This window comes from Cavia porcellus, unplaced genomic scaffold (genome assembly GCF_034190915.1).
Source record: "Cavia porcellus strain 051 isolate PalLab524CR breed Dunkin Hartley unplaced genomic scaffold, mCavPor4.1 scaffold_27, whole genome shotgun sequence".
Classification (NCBI taxonomy): domain Eukaryota; kingdom Metazoa; phylum Chordata; class Mammalia; order Rodentia; family Caviidae; genus Cavia; species Cavia porcellus.
In genome coordinates this window covers 19,794,385-19,817,578 of record NW_026947510.1, presented here as the reverse complement: position 1 = coordinate 19,817,578, position 23,194 = coordinate 19,794,385, and the positions used below count along the sequence as shown (strand labels likewise).

The 23,194-nt window shown below is 46.4% G+C and overlaps 1 protein-coding gene and 1 long non-coding RNA gene across 4 annotated transcripts in view; both read right to left on the bottom strand.

The window, feature by feature from the left end:
* Tamm41 (TAM41 mitochondrial translocator assembly and maintenance homolog) overlaps nucleotides 1-21,371 on the bottom strand; it is a 42,718-nt gene extending 21,347 nt beyond the window's left edge. The window contains exons 1-5 of one of the 3 annotated variants that reach the window (XM_013144498.3): nucleotides 21,065-21,371; nucleotides 19,382-19,564; nucleotides 18,597-18,689; nucleotides 9,745-9,895; nucleotides 2,856-3,001 (exon numbers count right to left, since the gene is read on the bottom strand). In XM_013144498.3, coding sequence (XP_012999952.1) covers nucleotides 2,856-3,001; nucleotides 9,745-9,895; nucleotides 18,597-18,689; nucleotides 19,382-19,564; nucleotides 21,065-21,190 — 699 coding nt within the window. In that variant the 5' untranslated portion in view covers nucleotides 21,191-21,371. The remainder of the gene's footprint in view (nucleotides 1-2,855; nucleotides 3,002-9,744; nucleotides 9,896-18,596; nucleotides 18,690-19,381; nucleotides 19,565-21,064) is intronic. The other 2 variants (XM_003462728.5, XM_023561921.2) reach the window with 2 other exon arrangements.
* On the bottom strand, nucleotides 11,593-18,590 carry LOC134473510 (uncharacterized). Its single transcript, XR_010043780.1, has 2 exons — nucleotides 17,989-18,590; nucleotides 11,593-17,438 (listed from the first exon to the last, which is right to left on the bottom strand). It is a non-coding gene; the product is annotated as an uncharacterized LOC134473510 (long non-coding RNA).
* Nucleotides 21,372-23,194: the final 1,823 nt, after the last annotated feature.

The window sequence follows — 23,194 nt, the reverse complement described above, 5'->3', positions numbered from 1 at the left end:
CCAGCTGGCTGGAGACACAGGCTTGGGGACCCAGAGGTGGAAAAAGACACGACCCTGCTTCTCATTGCTCCTGTAATCTATCTGGGAACCCTGTGTTTTCCCTTCACAGTTCTAGGTCTGGGCGGTCAAAGGTCCCCGTGTATTCCACTAACATTCAAGCTGGAATAGCCAATGGTCGTGTTAAGACTCTCACACTTCAAGTCTAACTGAAGATGACTGACAGGAGGCAGAGCCATGGATACATGTCTCCGAGTAACCCTTGCTCTACTGTGTGTATGTCTGTGTGTCTGTGTGCACATGAGTGTGTGCCCATGTATATATGGTACTGGGGATTGAACCTAGCGACTTGGCACTGAGCTGCCTCCCCAGTCTCTCTTCCATATATATTTTGAGATAGGGCCTCTCCAAATTGCCAAGCAGCTCAGGCTGGGTTTGAACTTACAATCCTCCTGCCTCAGTGTTCCAGAGTGCTAGGATTACTGGAGTGCTGCACCACACTGGGCTCCCTTGCCCAGTTTTGATTTTCAGGGGACAAGTGAGATCAGTGAGGTGACCCACATCTTCCACTCCTCGAAGATTTGGGTGTGGTCACCTCTTCTAGTTGAGCAGTGGTGCTGGAGGAGGGTGCAGGAAGTCTGGAGCAGATGGCAGGGGAGGGAAAGAAGGGAATCACCTAGAGCCTGGAGATGGAATGCAGCACCAGAAGCTGCAGCTGAGCCCTGATCTTGTAAGTTTCCCCAAGAAAGAAACCAATGGGGAAGGAAACAAGTGGACTTTCCATGTCAGAAGGAGGACACTTGCTCAGGTTTATCCTCAAAACTCAGGGAATTCCTAGTCCTTTTTCCTTGCTCCAGTTTGCAAAAGGATGGTGCTCAGGCATATTATTATCTCTGTCCTCTAGCCAGCGAGCAGGTGATTCTCTGGGGTCCTCTGACAGAACAGTCTTTGCCCTATTCTATGTGGAAGCTACCAGCTTCCAAGCCCTACCCACCACAGAGAACTCACAGCCCACGTCTTAGAGCCTTGGTGTTTTAAGACGGGTCAGGAAAGTCATCAAGACACTGACAATCCAACACAGGAGAAAGTCAAGGGAGAATAGGTACTAGAGGACAAATGAAGGAGCAAGGAGAAACTTCAAAAATTATAGTCACAGGGCTAGGGATGTGGCTCAGTGATAGAGCTTTTGCCTTGTATGCACAAGGCCCTGGGTTCCATCCCAGCCCCATGAAAACACAAATAAAAAACAAAAGTTAAGGTAGAGAGCATTAAAGAGATGAAGAAAAAATGATTCATCAATAAAAGGAATATTCAAGGGAAACTGAAAACTCAACAAAGGCATTAACAGACAATGGGAAAAATTAACAGACAATGAGAAAAATTCTTGCAGAAAGCTGAACAAATCTCCCTGAAAGAAACAGGAAAAAGAGAAATAAAAAGACAGAAAAAGCGTGTATGTGTGTGTGTGCACACAGATAAAGGTAGTATAAAATAGTGAAAAAATCCTTATCTGCATAGAAGGATGGCAGAAAAACATTATAAAATTGAAAAGACTCAAGAGATAACGAATCAAGAGATAATAGTCAAATTTTACTACATAGATGATGGAGGTAACACAAGAATCAGAGTGTGTCAGTGTGTCAGTGATGGGTATGTTAGTCTGTCTTACTGTCACTATGACAAAAGATCTGAAAGTCAATTTCACAGAGGAAAGGTTAATTCTAACTCACCATTTCTCAGGTTTCAGTCCATGCTTGCTGGTTCCACTATTTTTAGGCTTTTAGACCACTATTTTCATGGCAGAAGGGCATGGTGCAGGAGAGCTGCTTGCCAGTGGTGGCCAGGAAGGAAAAAACCCCCAGGGAAGAGACCAGAGTAAAAACCCTTCCCTTCAAAGCTCCGCTATGACCTGCTCTATGCTATCAGACACGACCTCCTAACAAGGTCACTGAGCTGAGATGAAATGGATTCCTCCACCAATGAGGTTAGAGTAACCCTTGTGACCCAGTCACTTCCAAAAGCCCCATTTCTGACTCTGCTGCACTGGGGACCAAACCCCAAAACGGGACACTTGGGGGACCCATCATATCTAAACCAAAGCATGGGGATTTGAGTGCTCCATGTGTCACTGTCTTATCTTTAAAATAATTCCTATGTTTTAAAGTCTCTTTTCCATGCTGGACATCCTGTTAATCCACTATTAATGTAATGTTAGCTATCCCTATTATGTGGAAGCAGAAGAGGTTAAAAGAAATAAAATACAGGGTTCTTTAGGTTAAAGGAAAAAAGAGTCTTGTGATTTCTGCAGTTTAAGAAATCTTAAATTTGAATCACTTTTCTCCAAAGAAAGGCTTCTTAATTTTCAAAATTTTATAAATACCTTGATAAAAAAGTTTTGTCTGGTACCAAATAGCAAAGTTCCAAAGTATAACAAACAATGAGCAGAGGAAAATCAATCTTTAGAAAAATATGTATGAGCCCATTTACACAAAACCAGATCAAACAAAAAAAAGTCCAAAGGTCCTCATATGCCTGTGTGCACAAATCTGTACAAAAGTGCATGCATGCAAATGGGGCCTGGACACCAGGGTAAACTGTCATGATGGCGACCACTGCCGACACATATGGCTGTGACAGGAGACTCGTGTGGACTGGTGATTAGTGACAATGATGCACCTGGGGCAGACAGGGCCCCATCTCACTTCTGCCATTCCCTTGCCCTACTCCCGTTATGAAAAACACAGAGGCCCAGACTTGACGACACTTGCTTTTTCAGAGAATGCTACTATTCTAGTCCTAGGATTCCACAGCTTCCCCCAACAGCTCTGGCTTCAGAGCCCACGCGAGTGGTGCTTTACCTCCAGGTGGCCCTGCTGGATCTTGTACACCACCTGCGGGTCCTCCTGCAGTATGCTGCCATACAGCTCACGGAAGTGGGCTACGTTGGGCTTCACGATGTTCAGTACCTTCGCCTTTTCCTCCCCGATCACCATGCGGAAGTCACCTGGTGAGTGAGCAAAATCTGCTATGAAGAATACACACTGTGATCTATGAACCACTTCTCCCACTCTACCACTGCACTGGTCCGACCTGGCAGGACTCATTAAAACACTTTCTTTTCCTCCTTGAAACATGAACACCCAACCCAAGGAAGGCAGGCAGGCAGGCACTTACTTGGGAGACAAATGCCTCTAGCATCAGAAAGCCCTACTTGCAAATAAAACATAGAACATGGCTTTCCAGGCACCAAGGCAATTCTCAAGAGAAGTGATTCACTACTGTTTTCTCCTGCAGGTGTTCCTGTGCCTCCAGGAACCTGCCCACCTGAGCCAACCACAGTACAGGAACCGTGCACTGCGTGCAGAGTCACCCTGACTGACTGGGTGAGGACCACTAAGTGGCTTTCTAGGTCTGATAAGCCTTATTACATTTGATTAAGGGAAGGGCAGTGAGTGGTAAGAGTCCTGGTGAGAAGGTTTATCTTTAAGATGGAACTGAGAGCAAATGCAACTTTAAAAATCCTGAGTGCCAATGATCAGGAATGCTACCTCTGCCTATGAGTTGCAAAATAAACAATTCTGAAGGACAGAGGGCAACTTTGGAAAGAAATGAACAGTGCGCAGCCTCTGCCCTTGACAAGCATCAGAAGGATGTGCAAGACCAAGAAGGGATGAAATGGGAGGACGAAGTGAAGGCCTAGCAGGGTGACCTGAATTCAGACAGGGCTGGCGGTTAGCACACACTAGTAATCCCAGAACCGTGGGAAGCTGAGGCAGGAAGATTGCAAATTTGAGACCAGCCTGGGCAACCTGGCAACTCAGCAAGACCCTGCCTCAAAATTTAAATAAATGTTTGAATAAATGAAAGAATGGATGGATGGATGGGCTGGGTGTCAAGCTCAGAGAGAAGGTCCTGGGTTCAATCCTAGTAGATCACACATGCAAAAAACCAAACCAAACAAACAAAAAAACCCCAAAAGGTAGGTAGGGCAGGGTGCAGCTCAGCGGAAGTGCACAAACTTTACAGGCAGGGACACTGGGCATGAAAAATGAGCTCGACACAAAGTGCTGGATTATCTTGGGAGGGAGAGCGACGTGGCTGACAGGTGGCGAAATCTTGGCTGGAGAGATGGGGAGTTGCCAGCGGCAGGGTGGGACAAGGGTAGGCAGACAGCCTAGCAGCAGAGGAAACCTCTGGGGCCAGGGTGACAGTGCAATCTGTCACCAAACTGGGTCACTTGTGAGGGTGAAGACAGTGTCGCAGCAGTCACACCAGAACAGCAAGTGCTAGCACCTTGCTAGAGCCCGCTGGTGGCTCATTTCAGGGAAAGTTAAAATATGAAGATGTCTGCAGTGGTTTGGATGTGATTTTTCCCTTCAAAACTCACAGTGGGGTGTAGTCTCCGAGTAGGGTGACTAAGAGGGCAGAGACTCAATCTGACCCTGGTGCTTAGAGGTGGCACTTTTGAGAGGTGGTCAGGGTTAGATGCCATTAGGTGGAGCCCCAGGACTACTGCTGGTGGCTTCATGAAAGGAAAAGTCTGGGCTTGGTAGCACATGTCTGTGATCCCTCCTGCTGAGGCAGGATGGCCACCAGTCCAAGGACAGGCTGGACCTCATAGTGAGAACCTGTCACAAAAAGAAGCAAAAGCAAAAAATCGAAAAAAAAGATAAAACAAAGGAGATAGCCGCACACCTGCTGCCCAGGCCGCCAGGGCAGCTGCAGTGGGCAGGTGAACACCGCATGGTGCTCAGCTAGGTCCTGGGGCTAGACTCCAGGCCAACAGCAACCTTTTCTTTTTATTTCAGTTACCAAGGCAGTGTGCACATGCCAACAGCATGTTCCAGACACAGGCATCACGTACATGGACAGCACGTGTGTTCTGCTTTCCTGGCCTTTTGTGGGACATACTTGACACATGGCTGGTCTTGCTGTTTTGTCAGCAGGTCTTATTATATTATGCAATATGTGGTTAACAGGAACATGAAATACTAATAAGATAAAGTATTAAATTCTTAATAAATAGCAACATCTTCACATCAGCATGTACTTGTTTATAAAACCTACAAGATAACATCAGAAATAAATTCCTATATGACCTGCGAGGAAAATACCATTAGTACTCTTAAAAAAAATCTTTACTTCAATTAGCACACCTAAATACAAAGTAAGATGTCAATAAAATAAAATAATAGCCTTCAAATGCTGAGATTACAGGTGTGTGCCACCACACCTGGCTTGATGATGATTCACTTTTGATCTCCTCTAAAACTTGCAAATTTGCTTTATTCATGTGCCGTTGTATTGAATTGGGTTACTTCTATCAGAAAAATCAGAAGGAAACTTTTTTTAAAGAAATAAGTTCTGGAGTGCCAAAGGTGTATTATAGGTACTCAGGTATTCATATGCAAAAAGATGGTTCTACAGAGCATAACACGGGTATAAATTCTGGTTTGACACTTTTGCATACATGCACATACCTTGCCTTTTGTTGAGGCAATGTGGGTAAACACAAAAATTGCCTCCTGTATTCCTCAAGGAAAGATACTGAGATACTCTGCTGGCTACTATTATGCTAACATAAAAAATTTAGAGTGGAAAAGTAAGGTAGGTGTATGAGGTACACTGCTATACTCAGGGCTAGGAGTGCAGCAAGATGGCCGAGAGCCTCCCGAGAATAGCTAGGCCCTGGGTTTGGCTGCAGCACTTTACAAGGGTGAGGAGACTAAAACAGTGTTTCTAGACGGCAGTCTCATGTGCCATCTAGAATGCGTTCTCCAAAATATCTCGACAGCCGGGGAAAACACTACTGCACTGGATCCATGGGGAAGGGAAAGGCCCTGGTGGGCAAATCAGGACTAGGCTTTGCTTTCTGTAGAGAAACACAGGGCAGGGTGAGGACTCAGGAAGGAACCATGATTGACTGCAGCCCCCATGCATCAGTAAGCACCCCACAGAGGGAGCAAAGAGAGACAAACACACCTGCCATCGAATCCCACAGTGGGACAAGGACCCCAGACAGCCCTGTAAGTTCCACAGAGTGTCAGACTGCAGAATGCTGAGGGAGAAGCCCAGGCAGGAAGAGACGATGGTGAGGCACGGAGGCAGTGAGATCCCGGTGGGAGCTAGGACTGAGCTGTAAGGCTGGGGGAAACTGTCCCAGGAGAACGGGACAAGCAGGACAGATCCTGCACAGACAGCAAGTTGAGGAAGAGTGTAGTCACAGAACAAGACCTGTGTTCCAAGGACACTCAGGTTAGGCAAGCTCCCAGGGCTTCGGGGTTCTAAGTGCTGACTGAGGCCGGGACGTAATCAGCTCATGGCTCTCAGGGCCTGGAAGCAGCACCCATGGAGAATGCTTAGAGCAGTGCCTGACGCCACTATGGAACCCACAATGCTAGAGGCACAGGGTAACGACCACCCCTCCAGGAGTGTTGCATCCTCAGAATCGAGCAGGTCATTGAGAGGTGACACAGAGTTCTAACTGAAGCCTCAGCACAGTTTATGGCCCCAAGGGGAGAGAAGCAGGTTCCAAATCCCAGAGCACCAGCAAGACTGTGAGACTTTGGATGGCCTCAACATGGTGGATGAGCCCTTGCGGCTCTCACATCACAGGAAGTATTTTTCTTCAGACTTTCTTTGCAATAATCCTCTGGCCTCAGCCACCTGAGTGCTGGGATTATAAGTGTGCACTGCCATGCCCAGCTCTCCTGACTTTTACAGGGACTCACTATGTAGTCCAGGCTGGCCTCGAACTGATGGCAATCAGCCTCCTGAATGCTAGGATGACAGGTGTACACTACCCTGTCTGCTTCTCTTCTGACTCGTACTGGGACTTAGCTAGGAATGTTAAATCAAACCACACCCAGGACACGGTGCCTACTGCTGAGTTCCTCACAAGAATTACTCAATGGCAATTTTTTGTGGCTTTCTTTATTCCTCGAAGTGGTCCTGCCGTTCTCAGACCCCAGGATTGAAAGCAGCTTGTTCTCTTACAGGGGGGTGCTAGAAAGTGTTTCTCATTCCTTCCAACCTTGAAGCATCACATGCATGGGAGCTGTCACGTTTGAATTCTCCTAGTCTAAGTATTCTGCTGGTCTTAACAGGCATTTTTGTACAATTCTTTCTTGAGGGGTGGGGCTGGGCATCAACACAGGGTCTATGCACTGAGCTCCATTTCAGCCCTTTTTATGTAGAGACAGGGTTTTACTAAGTTGCTAAATTGCCCAGGCTGGGCTTGAACTTGCAAACTCCCTGCCTCAGTCTCCCACAGTAGTGGGATTGCAGACTGTATTTCACGTGCAGCTTCACTTTAATTCTTTTGACAGTGGAATCCCACAAAGTTTGTGCCTCCTTTTGCCCCACCAATTTTTGTAAACTGTAAAAAGGACTCCCAGGGGTGTCAGTAATTATGTTGTCATCCTGGGTAGCCTGATGTCATGGTGTCAATCACCCTTCAGATGACAGTGTGCCAGCCTGAGGAACATGTGACCACAGCACATTAGTGATACTCATGCCGATCCTCTCCTGCACGCTGCAAACATGTCTCACAGAGGTTATCCCAAGGCAGGTATCATTGGGAGCCACTGCTTTTATGAGCAAGAACTCAGGGGACTAGAGAAGTACTACACACACCTGGGATGCAGGTACTAGGTCCATATCCACCACATGCGGGGCCTGAGACAGGACTGCACTGGCCTGTTTCTCCTCTGTGACCTGGGGCTGGAGCACGGCCCCCAAGCAGAAGGCTACCATGATTAAATTGTTGCAACACTGAAGTATGGACAGCACATGGGGCACTGAGTAACACAAGCTGTATTCTCCTGCGCAGAACACAGACTGCAATGCCATCAGTCGTGGCTCCCCCCACCTGCCTCATCTCCCGGCACGTGTATGTCCTGGTGGCACCGCTGACCCCTATGCCTGCTCCCCGCAATGGAGCTGCCTGGAGCACAGGCTCCCTTTGCTACCTCAGAGTCCAGGAAGCTAATTCATCTGGTAACTGCTAAACCAGGATGCCAACCACCACTAGTTCACCCTTCTGTAGAAAAGTTCAAAGTGGCTCCTGAAAATCACATGGGGCTCCTCTTCCCTGGCCTTAAATGCTAAGGACTGCAAAGCTTTCTTTTCCTGGCTTCTCCACCTACCCTTTTCTCACCCATCACTTAGGGTAACACTTCCATAAATGGGGGCTCTGGAGCAAAGGGATCATTATTAAAATGGACCGGGCTGTTATTACCCTGGCAAAAGTCACGGCTCCTGCCTCTGCTGGGCATGATGTGCAGGAACTTGTCCACGGGGAGTGAGACACCGTTTTCTCCTCCCTTGTTCCCTCTGGGAGAAGTGTTGATCCTCCCTGGTTAGGCCCATAGCCATCCCTCAACTGGGAAAAGGTGGAGAATGTCAGAGTTGTAAGTACAGGTGAGATCCCAGGGTGAGCAGACTTGGGATGTTCTGAGAGCTTGAGACACTCGGGGATAGATTGGATCCATTCAAGGAAAATAGATTCTCAGAAGCCTTAAGAAGAAAGGAGGAAAATCTGTCTTTCAACACATGGCAGGAAGTAAATCTCATACCAGGAGATTATCTACCTAAAGGCTTTGAGCCTTTTCTACCCTTCCCAGTCCAGTTCCAGCAAATATCAGCTGACTTCCAGGTTCCCTGAAGAAAGTCTGGGGCTGGGGCTTGCTCAGGGGCAGAGCACGTGTGTAGTATCCGTGAGGCCTAGAATTTGAACCTCAGCACAAAAACAAAAACAAACAAACAAAAAACCCAAAACAAAACACAAGTTGGTGAAAAAGAGTACGTGATCTGATAAAATTCTTCAATGTTCAGAACTACATAGTGAGTTTAAGACCATCTTGAACTACATAGTGAGATCCCATCTCAAAAAAACCACTACCAACAACAAAATAATAATTTATAAAGAATTCCTAGAAGCCAGGAAGCAGCACAGTAATGCTGATTATAGGAAATAATGGAAGAGGAGGAGAGGACGAGGAAGAGGGGAGAAGGGGAAGAGGGGAGGAAAGGAGGTTCTTTGATTCATACTAGAATTAGGAAAGTTTATTTAGGAAAGTGTTTCCCCTAATCCCACCCCTTTGCAGTGCTGGGGACTGGCCCACGGCCTTATGCAAGCTAGGTAAATGTTCTACTGCTGAGCTACACCCTTGCTTTCAAACTCTTTTTTCCTAAGTAGGAGGGTACTTTTTTTGTTTTTATTTTATTTTTTGGTTTTTGTTTTTAGAGACAGGGTCTCGCTTTGTAGTGCAAGCTGATCTTGAACTTGCTATGTAGCTCAAACTGGCCTATGTCCCTGGCCCAGCATTTTTTAAAAATTTAGATAACTAATAGACAAATAAATGAATGGGGCAGAACTGTGCACACCCTGTGCGGCGAGGAGAGGCACGAGGGCTCCAGAGGAGCAGCACGAGTGAGACCTTGGCTCAGTCCTCAGCACCAAACCAAGACTAGAAACAGAGAAACAGCAGCTGAGTACAGGCAGGATCCTTGACTCGGCCATGTACGGAGGGAAAATCCACCGGACATTACTGGGACAGGGACTGCCAAACTGACACAAACACTGGGTCAGTGTGACAATTCCGCAGTTCAGCCACTGTCCCGTGGTAGAGTAGAGGGACACGGCACCGGCCAGCTCCTCTCAACCAGGTCACAAAAGGCCAACACAAAGTCCCACGGGAGCTTGTGTGAGGTAATGGTGAGGGTGCCGGGCGCCCCACCACTCACCCGCGTAGGACAGCCCCGCGATCTTCACAAACAGCTCCTCTTCGGAGAAGCTCTCGGGGAGCATGAGGAAGGCTGCAGTAACCGCACTCTTCAGGTTCTTATCCAGGGCCGATCTCAGGGTGACATCTTCATTCATGGCTACGATTTTCACCTGGAAAAGCAGGATGGTCAGAGGAAAAGTGCCAGAAGTAGAGCTGAAGCTCCGGGTTTATTTTTTGCTGTGCTCTACTACTAAGTAAAGCCCTAGCCCGCTCCTTCTGACAGTGTCTTGTGAATTTGCCCAGGTAGATATCAAACTCACGGCGCTCCCGCCACAGAGCCACGGTTCATATGTGCCTGGGAACTGTCTCCAACACCCACCACCAAGATCCCAGACTATCAGTTCAGCTGACTCGAGATACTTACTGTTCTAAGTAACCCAAGAATCTCCCATCTGAGGCCAAAGTCAGAGAAATCATGCACAGAAAGGGATCACGATGACAAAACAAAATTATTCCTTTAAATGAGGAAACTTACAACAGGACTTTTTTTTTTTTTTTTTTTTGAGATAGGGTCCCACTATGCAGTTCAACTCATTATATTTCCCAGGCTGGCCTCGAACTCCTGGGGACCCTTCTGCCTCAGCCTCTTGAGTGCTAGGATTACAGCCATATGCTACCACACCTGCACCATAAGCTTAAAAAAGAAAGACTGTCCCTTGGGAACTTTAATATTTTTAAATTTTGTATTTTTTTCCATTGTTCTTCACTTAGTTTTCTAGTGGAAGAAAGGATTTTATTTCTGAAGTCAGACTGCATCTCTCTTCTTGCCCACATATAAGCTGGGCAGCTCTTGTTCTATTTCATGATTTTTAGATATACTGATTTTTTTTTTTTTTTTTTTTTTGGCTTTTTCGTTTTTATCGGTACCAGGGATTGAACTCACGACTGCCTGCTTTCAAGGCAGGCGCTTATGCCGCTGAGCTAAATCCCCAGCCCCAGATATACTGATTTTGAACTTGACTAAGAATGAAAGCAACAAAAGTTAGCTAATAGAAAAATCATGGGTTTGGAAGACAGGACTGGGCTCAAGTCCAGCTACTCCACTAGTTCTGAATTTGGGCAAATTACTTAAGTCTTCAGAATCTAAGTCCTCATCTATAAAATAAGGATACCAGATTTGCATCAAATAATTGTCACAAAATTGAATATGGAAACTGATTGTGCTACTCAATGAAAATGATTTTTCTTCTAAATATTCAGCAAAAACTGCTCTTTGGCTCTTTCTAAATCCTGTAAGACACAAACAGCTCCAGTCCATTCTGAGATTCTCTGTTCTACAGCTCACACTGCAATGAAGAGAATGTTCAAGTCTCAGCCCCATTCCTTCCCAGCTTGGTGATAATAAACACCACCCCTGCCAAAAGAATGGGGAACACACACAATCAAGCTCAGGAGCGTGCTAGCAAGATGCAATGAGACTTGCACATGAGCCCTTCCTGGGTGTGTTTCTAGGAGTGCAGCCAAAGGGGCTCCGCAGGTAGAGGATATACTGCCAGCAGTTCCGGGACGTGCAATGCTGTGGCCTCAGGACATTCTCTAGACAACTTGGAGGGCACAGCACTTCACAGCGAATCTTTTCCCATCTGCTGCTTCTGACTGACGCCCGAGGACCTCTGTGTCTGCAGCATCCCCTCCCTCCGTCAGCCATGTGGTGCTGGCAGTCACTCTGCCTCTTTCCAGGAAATGTGGTGTAAGGGGCCTTTCTCAAATACACATAGTTTAGAACAAATAAGATGACACGTGAGGGACGCACTGAAAGAAACTCCAAAATGAACTTTCATTAAGATGCGAGGAAAAAGGAGGATGATATTATCCCAGGATATAGCCTTTTTATTAATAACAAAAAGCAGTACTACAAGACCAAGACATGTAACATTTATAAACCAAGCTTAACCACCCAATTCTTTCGCCTTGCATTTTTTCTTCCTGCAGGAACACCTGTAACATGTGGGCCTTACATTTGGCTAGCAGGCCACGTCCTTGGTGTCTCCCTGCCACTGGGACCACAGTGTTCTCAGTCATTAGAGCAAAACTGAGGAGCTTCCAAGGACCCAGAGCTCCTGAGTAGCTGGTGAACCAACGGTAAATGTCCTGCAAATCAACTCCTCAATATCCTTATTTTCACACATTTAGTTAGGGAGGAATGCCTCCTGATTATTTTTTTTTCTTTTCTTTCTTTCTTTTTTTTTTTTTTTTTTTTTTTTGACACAGAGTCTTGCTAAGTATATTCCAGGCTAACCTTGAGATCACACTGTACCACAGGCTGGCCTCAAACTTACTTTGTAGTCCAGGCTACCCTTGAATTTGTGGTGATCCTCCTGCTTCAGCTTCCTGAATGCTGGGATTGCAGGCGCATGCCACAATATCTGCTTTGATTTTTATTTATTTATTTATTTATTTATTTATTTATTTATTGAGAGACGGTCTCACTATATAGTTCAGGCATTTAGGGTGGCCTTGAACTCATTACGTATTCTGGGCTGGCCTCACACTCACAGTGGTCCTCCTGCCTCAGCCTCCCAAGTGCTGGCTTTATAGGCATGTGATATTATACCTGGTTTAACTTTTTTATTGGCACATGATTATAATAAAAAGAAAAAACTTTTTCTTTTTTTTTTTTTTAAAGTGCTGGGAATTGAACCAAAGGCCTTGCATGTACCAGGTAAACACTCTACCACTGAGCTATACCTTAGCCCCCAACTTTAAGGTCCTAAAATAAGTCTTATGTTTATTCCTTGACTAACTTTCTAAAGCCTTGCATTTCATATGCAATTATTGATCTAGGAGTCCAGTTTCCTCAGTTTACTGACGGAGAAACTGAAGGCCAGGGAAGTTGCATGTTTTCTCCAGAAGCACAGCGGCTGCACGGCAGGCCAGGACCCTGTTCCCTGTGATGCTTCTCTATTACCACCCACCTCCCCTTGCTACCTCCACCTCCAGGTCCTTCTCAATAACTCTACACCTTCTCTGCTCCCCTCACTCCAGCCATCTCTCTTTTAATCTCTAAGGCTTTAAACCCAGTGACATTAGAAGCTATTCTGAAATGCTAACAATTCAAAGACAGAGAAAAGGATAAATTTGGGAGAATTTTCCTAGTTAACCAAAACCCCACTTGTTCTCCAAGAGTGTTGTTCAACTTAGGCTGTAAGAAGGCAGTCCGTTTGCTGTTGAAAATTAAGAGAGTACAGAGGCAAGTGTCCTTACTCAAAGGAGAAGTGGCAATTCAGGAGAATCTGCTACTTTGAGACCTGGCTCTTCGGAGCAAGGTGCACTAGGAACTTTCTCAGCTGCAGCGTGATTTGTGTGGGAGGGAAAAGCCCGGGCGTGCCGGGGGTGCTGCCAGAGGCTGAGAGAAGAGCCTGAGGCGGTGAATAGCTCTTTGTGCCTCCTGGGAACGCCTGCCTCACTGCACTGATGACACTAGTGCTATGCCAGGATCTTGGCTGAAGAGCGGAAGGGGCGATGGTGGGAGGGATTGTCAAAGGAGAGATTTGTGAGACTGGAATAAAGAAAAGCCACACATAGCTCCACTATGACAGTGGCGGGGACAAGCCACTTGAATTGTAAACAGCAGGGTCTTAGTCACAACCCTGCCTCACTTTGAAAGACTCAAACACTCCTCAGAGCTTTTCCACCAAAGGGCCAGTCTCCCAGTGGGGCTGTTCCCAGCACCCCTGCTGGAGGAGGAAGAAACAAATAGAGCGCCAGGCCAGCATCCCTACTTGGGACAGGGCTCCTCGAGGACAGCCACCTGGCAGCACAGAGAAGAAACTGTGTCTTTTCAGTACTGAAGGGAATGGCCTAGCCCTGTGCCTCAAAGGCTGCCGCCCAAAGTTGGCTGACAGCCGGGTAAGCCCAGAGGAGGAAGGGAGGTTTTCCACTTGCCATTTGGGCATCTTGTACCACTGGGGTTTCTTTAACTACAAAACGTAAACCAATAAAGCTACAACCCAGAGACAGTCACACAACTATAAATACACCAAAGAAACATGGAACTGTATGCTTTAAATGCCTGACTTACACACTATGTGAATTAAAGCTCCATAAAGCCATTACAAAAAATAAAGCTAAATGATTAGCAAAGAAAACATACAACAAAGAATATGTTAAAGTCTTCTTAACAAAGTGGCAAAATAGCAGTTAAACTGAATGCTTTTAAGATTCAAGCAAGTTAAAAAAATCCAACCAAACTAAAACCTCACACACAAGCAAAATTATCTGCATACTAAAAGCAATGTGAAAACAAACATCCAAAGTTAGATAAAATTATTTTAGATTTTTAAAAAATTTACAAAGGATTATCCATCACATTCTAGTAACTACTTTAAACTCTATGGTTTTTAACTTGAAAGGCGTTGTAAGGCTCAGGCTGCTGCCCTGTGGTGACCTGCTCAGCAGTACACACACACATGCACACACAGCCCGTAACTTACTCAGGAGAGGGGCGGTCTTAGAAACAAATCTGGACAGCGCCTCAATCACAGGCTAAGCAGGTAATAAAGTATGACAGAACTTAATGACACTCAACTTTCCCCAGAAATGTCTGTCTTTTTAACTTTAACTCCTTTTTAACATCCTTAACTCCTTTTAAAGACTTAACTGTCTAGCAATTGAGAAATCTGATTTGAATTTGCAAGATGACAATTTTGGAGATTTAGAAAATGTAACTCCTTTTAAATCATAAAAAACAAACTCGTATCCTCATTTTTCCTTCTCATGCTCTCACTTAAGATGATCTTGGTGGAACACACATATACTCCCAGCTATGAGGAAGGCTGAACACTAGGCCAGCTTGGGCAGTTTAACAAGATGCTGTTTCAAAATCAAAAATAAAACACCACCAGGGTGCAGCCCAGTCATACAGCACTTGCCTGGTACACATGAGGTTCTATGTTCAATCCCCCGTACTCTATGAAAGCAACAAGGAAAGAAAAATAGAGGTAGAAAGAAAGGAAAAGGCCCTGTCCCTTTTCACCAGATTTGCTTGTCTGATTAGTATCTGTTGTCACCTCAGGTTCAAAGTCATTTGACTGTCATGGCCGAGAGGTCTGGACAACAGATGCCACGGGAGGGGGCCAGGTGGGGCAGGAGTGGGAATAACCATTCGCCATTTTCAGTTTTTTTTGAAAGATAAACCAGTTTTTTTCTTTTGTTTTGGCACTGCAGATTGAGCCCAGAGTCTCTTACACACTAAATATGTGTTGCACTGAGTTATATCACTGTCTCTCATCTAATTTTCTTGTCTAGAAACTTAATAAACTTCAAGGATAACGACTGCTATCAGTAATATTTTCTTTTCTGAGTTAACTGAGAAGGGTGAGGTTTTGCTTCATATGCATATAGTTGATCCGCCTTGTCTTGAATTATTTTCATCTTATAGGAATAATGTTAGGTAAAATCTGAGGTTGGGTGAGGGTGTGCAGTTATTGGGTTCAACATTCCCCAAAACAGACAAAAAAAAAAACTACACACACACCATAGAAAAACCCTACACTATTAATGAAAAGCCAAAACCAAGAAACCACCAAAAAACCTCCTAAGATTTCATGGTCTTTCAGGTTTCTAAAAATCTAGTTTTAAAGTTTTGGAAACTCCAATTCAGTCTCATTTTATCTCAAAATAACCAAGTCAGGCAAAGACAGAAGGGGACACTGTCCTCCGTGACTGAGTGCAGCATCTCCAACCCTCATGGAGAACGCCCTGAGGTGCAGGCAGTGAGGGGACAGGGCCCAGGCAGGGACCAACTGGGAGGGGTGGTGCCCTGACCGGGGGCTGTTGGCCTCCAATCATGTGTCACTGGCTGGCTGTCAGTGTTTCTGAGGCACCAGCAGAGCAAGTATTGTGATCCCCATTCTATAGACAAGGCCACTGAGGAGGAGAAAGGCCACTGGCCAAGCTCATATAAACAGCCAATAAGCAGCAGAAATAATATAACCGAAGGCTTCTAACTCTACATTCACTCCTCTTCCTAGTGACTTACACATTTTGTAAATGTAAGAAAATCTTACAGCTGGTGTGGTGGTGCACACCAGTGGCCCAGTCCCCTAGAAAGCTGAGGCAAGAGGATCGCAAGCTTGAGCCCAGCCTGAGGAACTTATTAACTTAGCAAAGTCTGTGTCAATATAAAAAAAAAAAATAATGAGCAATCTGGGGAGGTAGCTCAGGGCAAAAGTCCTAGATTTAATTCCTTATATCACAAAACCAAAGCAAAACTGAAAAACAAACCTTGAAAAGGGTGGCACAATGGTGCAGGCCTAGTATCCTAGCTACTGAGCAGGCTGAATCAGGGCCAGACCAGGCAACTTAGTAAGACCCTGTTTAGAAATAAAATTTAAAACGGGCTGGGGATATAGCTCAGTGGTGGAGTGCTCCCTGTGTTCCATCTGTAGTACTGCAATTAAAAATGAAAAAAACTCAAAAAAACACTTAGAAATGAAACATCTACAAATTTTCAGTTATATTTATTGCTCAATTATGAGCTTTGCCACTTATCAAGCCTGGATATTAGAAATGATCTCAGTAAGTGTATTGTTCCTGGAGTGTTTAAAATTTTTTTATTGGGCTGGGGTATAGTTTGATGGTGAGTGCTCACCTAGCATGTGTGAGGCCCTGGGTTCCATCCCCAGTGCTGGAAAAAAGAAAAAACAGTTTCTATTGGAGTAAATATTTAAATTGTAAAACACACACATCACAAGGACAGCTTGCTAATTTCTACAAATGCATATACATGTTTCTGTACATTTTAATGAGCTACACTATTTTGTGTGCTGGTGCTGGAACTTAGTGCCTTATGCTAGGTAAGTGTTTACCACCAGACCACATATCCAAACTCAATTTATTTTTGTTTTTTGGAGACAAGAACTCAGTATATAGTACAACCTAGCCTTGAACTCATGATCCTCCTGCCTCAGCCTCTCGAGTGCTAGGATGACAGGTGTACATACTACGCCCAGCTTTCCAGCCTCAGTTTGAAGTTCAGGTATGTCACTAGTTCAAACTGGAGAATCACTTGGGACACAGGCAGTCCAGAGGAGAGATGCAGAGCTGTGGAATGTCTGACGTGTCTTTCTTCTCAGCTGCTCAGCTTATGATCACCACCGTCCATCCATCCAGTCGCTCCCGTGCCTGTCCTCAGTCCCTTAAGTCTGCCTGGTGGCAACCCAGGGGTGCATAGGGGCCCGCCCAGCGGCAGCTGCATTCTAGCAGGGAGCATGGTTATTCTGGTTATTTACACCAGGAGGCGCACTCGTGTCGGATTTCTGTTGACTCGGATTTAATGTGTCCAGGAATCTCCCAGGCAGCAGGGACCACAGCGCCTCATCCTGGGCTTCCTTTTCCTCTCAAGTCGCAAAGTAAGGGCCTCCTGACAGCCCACATGGGGCAACAAAGAGGTCTTACTGACACAAACCATGCAGGCGGAGCTGGTGCCAGACTAATTTCCCCCTACCACAGAGCACAAAAAAGAAGCGAGGTGCTGATGGATATGTAATAATAAACCTATCTATTATTAACAAAAAACAAGTGTGATGAGAGGAGCCCGAGTACTCTGGAGCCTGAGATTCTCTGATGCTGCACCTTGTCTTCCTCAGGAAGCGAGTAGTGCTGTGACAGCCTAGCTAGGGGTCACACCAAGGACAGGGCTTCCTCAGAAAGCTGCAGAAAGGAGGTGGGATTTGCAAATACCTGCACCTACCTTTTCTCTGGTTTCTGTCTCTTCACAAGCCAGGAGCACCTACTCCCCAGTCTCCCCCTGTAGTGTCCCTAAGGAGCCAGAGACCAAGGCCAGCCTAGATAAAACCCAGCTTCCTGTACCAATGCCACTGTGGCATGGGGGCTCCGAGGGAAGGTGGTCTGGTGGCACTGACGCACCTCAGCACCTGCAGCATCTCTTCCTGCCCAAATGGAGGGGCTCACCATCTGCTCAACCAGCTACTGGGGAGCCCGAGTGAAGGGCCCGGGCTGGGGACCTGTCTAGCCCAGAACCTCCTGTCACTGGGTAAGTGGGGTTCTTCCTCAGCAGGGATCCCCAACTCCTCACAACAGCCACGCACTCTGTGATCACACTGAGGGCAGACACATCCCCCTGCGATGCCACCCATCCACAGGTGAGGAAGTAGCTGTGAACAGGGGGTTCCCACAGCGCCTCCCTCTGGGTGATAATTTGCCAGCCAGCTCCCCACACTCAGGAAGACACTGGACTTACCAGCACCAGGTCCTGGGGGACAGTGATGGGTATTAAACTTACAACTCAGAAACTCTCTGAGCCCTGTTGTTTTAGGACAGCTGCTTTACCTGGGCCTAAGTCGGTCACTGGTGGGGAAATGCGGAAGGGAGGACAGGAGTCAGGACTGGGAGCTGAACCCTCTGTTCATTGGAAATCAGTCCCATTCCTGAGGCTACCTGGGATCATGGAGGTGATCCAGGGATGTGGTGACCCTGGGATGTGGTGCAGCCCAGCATGTGCAAGACCCTGGCAACGCACAAGAAAAACAAAAGCAGAAAGCAAAACAAAGTAAAGGCACCTCACTAGTATGAACACGAACTCGGGTGTGGCTGAAAAGGACTTGGTCACCTATCGTGAACGCCAAGGGTTTAAGAGCTCTGTGCCAGGAAACGAGCAAGAGACCAAATAAACTTTTCTTGTCTCACAGTATCACAGAGTATTATTTGCTGGTGGATTTTTTGGGGAGTGAGGATGTGACACTCATTTCTACTTCACAGATTCTCATCGTAGGGCAGTCACAAGGACCAGGGTTTGGGGATAAGAGGCTCCATGGTGGCGGCCCCCAGAAAGCACATGCACTTACTCACCGGTTTCTGAAGGCGGCCAGCAATGTACAAGTTATTCCAGCCGAGCAGGTCTTCCATCAAAGCACGGGTGCTAATCACCCCATACTTGATAAGCTGAAGGGGAAAGAGATGGGCATGAAAAAGAACAAAACACCAGGCTGCTGTTTATATAAATATAAGATACGAAGACATAAACCAAATTCCCGACCAGAGAGCACCTTGATTTCCACAGCAACACAAAACACCTACCTGTGTCCTGTCACTCAGGAGGCTGAGGCAGGAAGATCTCGGCAAGTTCGAGGGCTGCCTGGGTTATACAGTGAGTTCAAGGTCAGCCTGAACTACATACCAAGATCCTGTCTCAAAAAATCAAATAAAACAACAAAAAACCCTACTTGTGAATGCTCCCCCTCCATCAGAAACCCCACGACCAGCTTGGCCCCCAAGGCACATGAGATTAGGTAAGGACCTTGATATAGGTCCAGGTGATGTTAAGGCAGTAGGGCCCCTAAACACCATCTAGTACTAGTTCTGATGGATTACAAGGAACGAAACCAATAATTCCCCCAAGGTCTGACAAATAAGAATTTAGTTAATGCTCCTCATTTTAGAAATAAGAAAATGAGGCCCAGAAAGAATAAATGATATGCTTAATGTGGCACTGGCAATGGCAGAGTTAAACTAGGTCATCTCTTGCCCTCTCCCTGGGTTTGAGATGTCCAGTCAGTGTTTCCTGCCGGCATGAACACACCAGTGTCCTACTATCAAAGGTAAACAAACCCAAGGCAAGATGACGAGTCACTTACCCTACCATCGCACAGGATCAACGTATTGTAGTAAACTCCAGCACCATAGTTATTCTGAACAGAGGTGATCATCTTGGGCCCCAAAAACTTTAGGAAAGAGTAGTGGCTCCAATTCTTCTTCAGGTTCTTTGAATGCCACCCAATGGGGTCATCTACCGTAAAGACAAAGTCCAGCATGGCATTCTGTCGAGAATGAGGTCACATTACCTCAGAAAAGCAGCTAAATGAGAGCTCTGAAATACTCTGCTCCTATGATTAACAGAAGATCTAGGTTTGGCATTGGAAACGTAAAAGCCTTTGGGACCAACAAGAGCTCTCTTTTCATCAATGGTGACACTAAACATTTAATGTGTACTGTGCCAGGACTCTGCTTTTTTTTTTTTTTTTTTTTAAACTTTTATCAGTACCAGGGATCGAACTCACGACCGCCTGCTTGCAAGGCAGGTGTTTATGTCGCTGAGCTAAATCCCCAGCCAACCAGGACTCTTCTGAATGCTTTACATGTAATACACACAGTAACTCATTCCATCTCTAAAACAATCCCGGGAAGCGGGTCTACTATTAGCCCTATCGTACAGGAAAGGAAATAAAAGCCCAGGTATAAGCACTTGGCCCATGGACACAGAGCTCATGACGGGCAGCCTTAAATAGCCTCAAATAACGTGTTGAGCTCTTAAACTACACTGCCTTTCAGTTAAATGTAGGAAAGGTGCTCCACTTGGCTCCACAGATCAAATTAACTCACTTGGGCAAACTCTAAAGCAGTAGGTAAAGAGAGGTAAGCTGCTCGTGTAGTAGCTCAAATGACTCTGCTAGGTCTTAGCATGGAAGCTCAGTCTATGGGGCAGGAGACGCAATTTATTGGAGAAAAAATAAAGAGTGAATTAGCTTCATTCGGAATGAGTGAATGATCCACGAAGACAAAGGAGAAATTTTCCTGGCAATAATGCTAATGTCCTGAAGAATGTACAAGTACCGGGCAGGGTAGGAAGCATGTCAGGGAACCTGCCCATGTGCTCGGGAAAGCCACGCAGTCTGACACACTTATCTGAGACCAGAGAGGGAGGTGCTGGCCATGCTAGGAAACTTCCCTGCAGAAGTGCTGAGCAAAGGCAGCAGAAATTTAAGGATGGAAGAAATCTTACAGAACTCGAGGTGAGGAAAAGGCAGCAGAGGTACTGAGGCTTCAGACTGACTTGAGAGATTTCAGTGTTTGAATACAAGGACTATTAACTTGAATGTAGGGAATGAAAATGAAAGGTCTCTTCTTGGAGGATTTTCGGGACTGCTCAAAAGAGAGGCTCCAGTGAAAAATTATGCAGTCATTACAGGCTAAGGCCCGTTCACTCTGTGATCTACAAATCACCGGTGACACTCTAAATTTTAGAGGACGCCAAGTGTGGTCATGCCCATGTGTAATCCAGTACTCTGGGTGGCTGGGACAGGAGGATCCCAAGTCCGAGGCCAGGCTGGACAATTTAGCTAAACACTGTCTCAAAAACAGAAAGGGTTGGGACGTAACTCAGTGCCAGGGCCCTGAGTGCCAACTCCAGTACCGGGGGTTGGGACTCCGCTGGCGCTGTCGTCACTCTGCGTTGCACTCTGGGTTGTGACGTGAGAACAAAGGGACTCGGAGGACACGCCGCTTCGGCATGAGCGGTCCGGCTCCGAGGCCAGGCTCACCTTCTGGTCTGAATTGGGCCCGGCCTGGCGGTACACCCCGGAGCCATAGGCAAAAGCCAGGCTCAGCTCCTCGGGGAAATGGGACAGGATCCTGCGGAAAGCCACACCCGAGGTCTGCAGCGCCATGGGGAGGGGCGAGCGGGGCAAGGTCGGGGAGACTGGGGCTGAAGATCAGCCCACACCAGAAGTGGGACACCAAGAAGCCGCCGGGGCTGACGGCAGCCTACGACAGTAAGACAGGCGCCGCACGAGTATCGGAGGCGGAGACCACGCCGGCTGCGCTTCCGCCCATGGCCCCGCCTCCAGCACGCACGCTCCGTGCACGCAGGGACGGCGCTCGCTGGCGTTGTGCGAGCGCGAAGGCTCCGCAGCGGCCCCTCGTGGCCGGAGGAGCGCTCTGCAGGCCTGAGGTTGCGACTTGGCGTGAGAAGGGAGGTGTCAGCCTAGGAGTTGAAGGCCAGTTTGGGCAACATCATGAGACGCCTCTCAAAATAAAACAACAGAAAGAGGGAGAGAGAAAGGGGGCGGGGAGAGAGAAAGCAAGGCAGGGAGAGAGACAGAGACAAAGGAGAGAGAAAGGAGAGAGAGAGGAGAGAAGAGAGAGACAGGAAGGCTAAGGATGAAGGTATAACTCATTTGCAGAATACTTAACTAGCATGTGCAAGGCCCTGGATACGAGCACATCACTGTAAAAAAAAAAAAAAGAAAGAAAGAAAGAAAAGAAAAAAGGAGGAGAAGAAAATATCAGCTAACAATTTTCTCACACGTTTCTCATAGTGCCTCTCTAGTGCCCTCATTTTTCCAGATGGAGTCAAACTCAAAGAGGTAAAGCAATGTGCTTAGGATCACATCATCTTGCAGCAAAACTGGAGCTAAAACTCAGACTGGCTCCACTAGGAGCTTTTTCTGCAGGTTTGCTCGGGCCTTGAAGGCTTTAAGCAGAAACATTTAGGGTCAAATGTAACCTTGGTAGGTGCAGAAGAATGAGATGCAGGGAGTGTAATTAGGAAACTGTCACCGTGCAGGCCTGAACTCAAAACAGCCAGGTCTGGTAGAAGAGCAGGAGTGAAAAAGATTAATTCAAGTGGAAAAGTGGTTATTGGAATTTCCAATATGCTGAGGACTTTGTGATGAACAGATCAGAGTAGTTACCTTCATGAGCGCCAGGTCAATCTATGGAAGAAACACAAGCACATCATGAACACATCATACCCAGTGCTTCCAGGAGACAGATGGCCCTCCAGGGAAGAAACGTTCAACAGTCTTGCCTGGTGTGTAGGGAACAGACATGGAGAATGTCATGGCCACCTTACCAGCTCTGGGGCCAGATTTTGAAGTGTGGGAAGAAAATAGATGGGAGAGATTCTACCATAGAAGAATGAACAGGATTGAATGACAATTTTAATAGGTATCAGCTGGCCATCATGGCATATATCTGTAATCCCAGCACTTGGGAGGCTGATGTAGGAGGATTTCCATGAATTAGACCAGGCTGAACTACATAATAAGACCCTGTTGCAAAAAAAAAAAAAAGTATCAAGGCTGGGCTAGGCTGTGGCTCAGTAACAGCACACTCATAGCCTGTGTGAGGTCCCAGGGTCCATCACTAGAAATAATAACACTATATCACTTATCAAGCATTTGCTATACCCAAGAAACACTTTTTATATTTATTTCTTTTCAACATTCCAAAGACATACTGAGGCAAGTTCTTTTAAGATTATCACCATTTTTCACATTAGGAAACAGAGACCCTAAAAGGAGAAGCAAATTTCCCAACAGGAGAACAGTATGTTGGGATTTGAATCCTTAACTCCTCAGGCCAGGCTCCCTCCACTGTCCGTGCTTCTGAAGCGGCTTGGGGAGAGGAGGACACATGGGAAAAAAGCTAAATTGAGGCCATCAACAAAAGCTCAAGAGCAGCAGCACCAAGGGTCCCTGTGAGACAGAGCTGGAGGGCAGGAGGGAAGGGACTCTCTGCCCACTTGCTGGAGTCCAGCACATCGGCCTGCGAGACTGAATGGAATAGCAATAACACATGCGACCAGCTGTTGCTGTGTTTTGCAATCCTTTCTTCCCTGAGGAACTATTTCAATTCTCTTTTCACCTATTTGTAAAAGGAATTTGTGC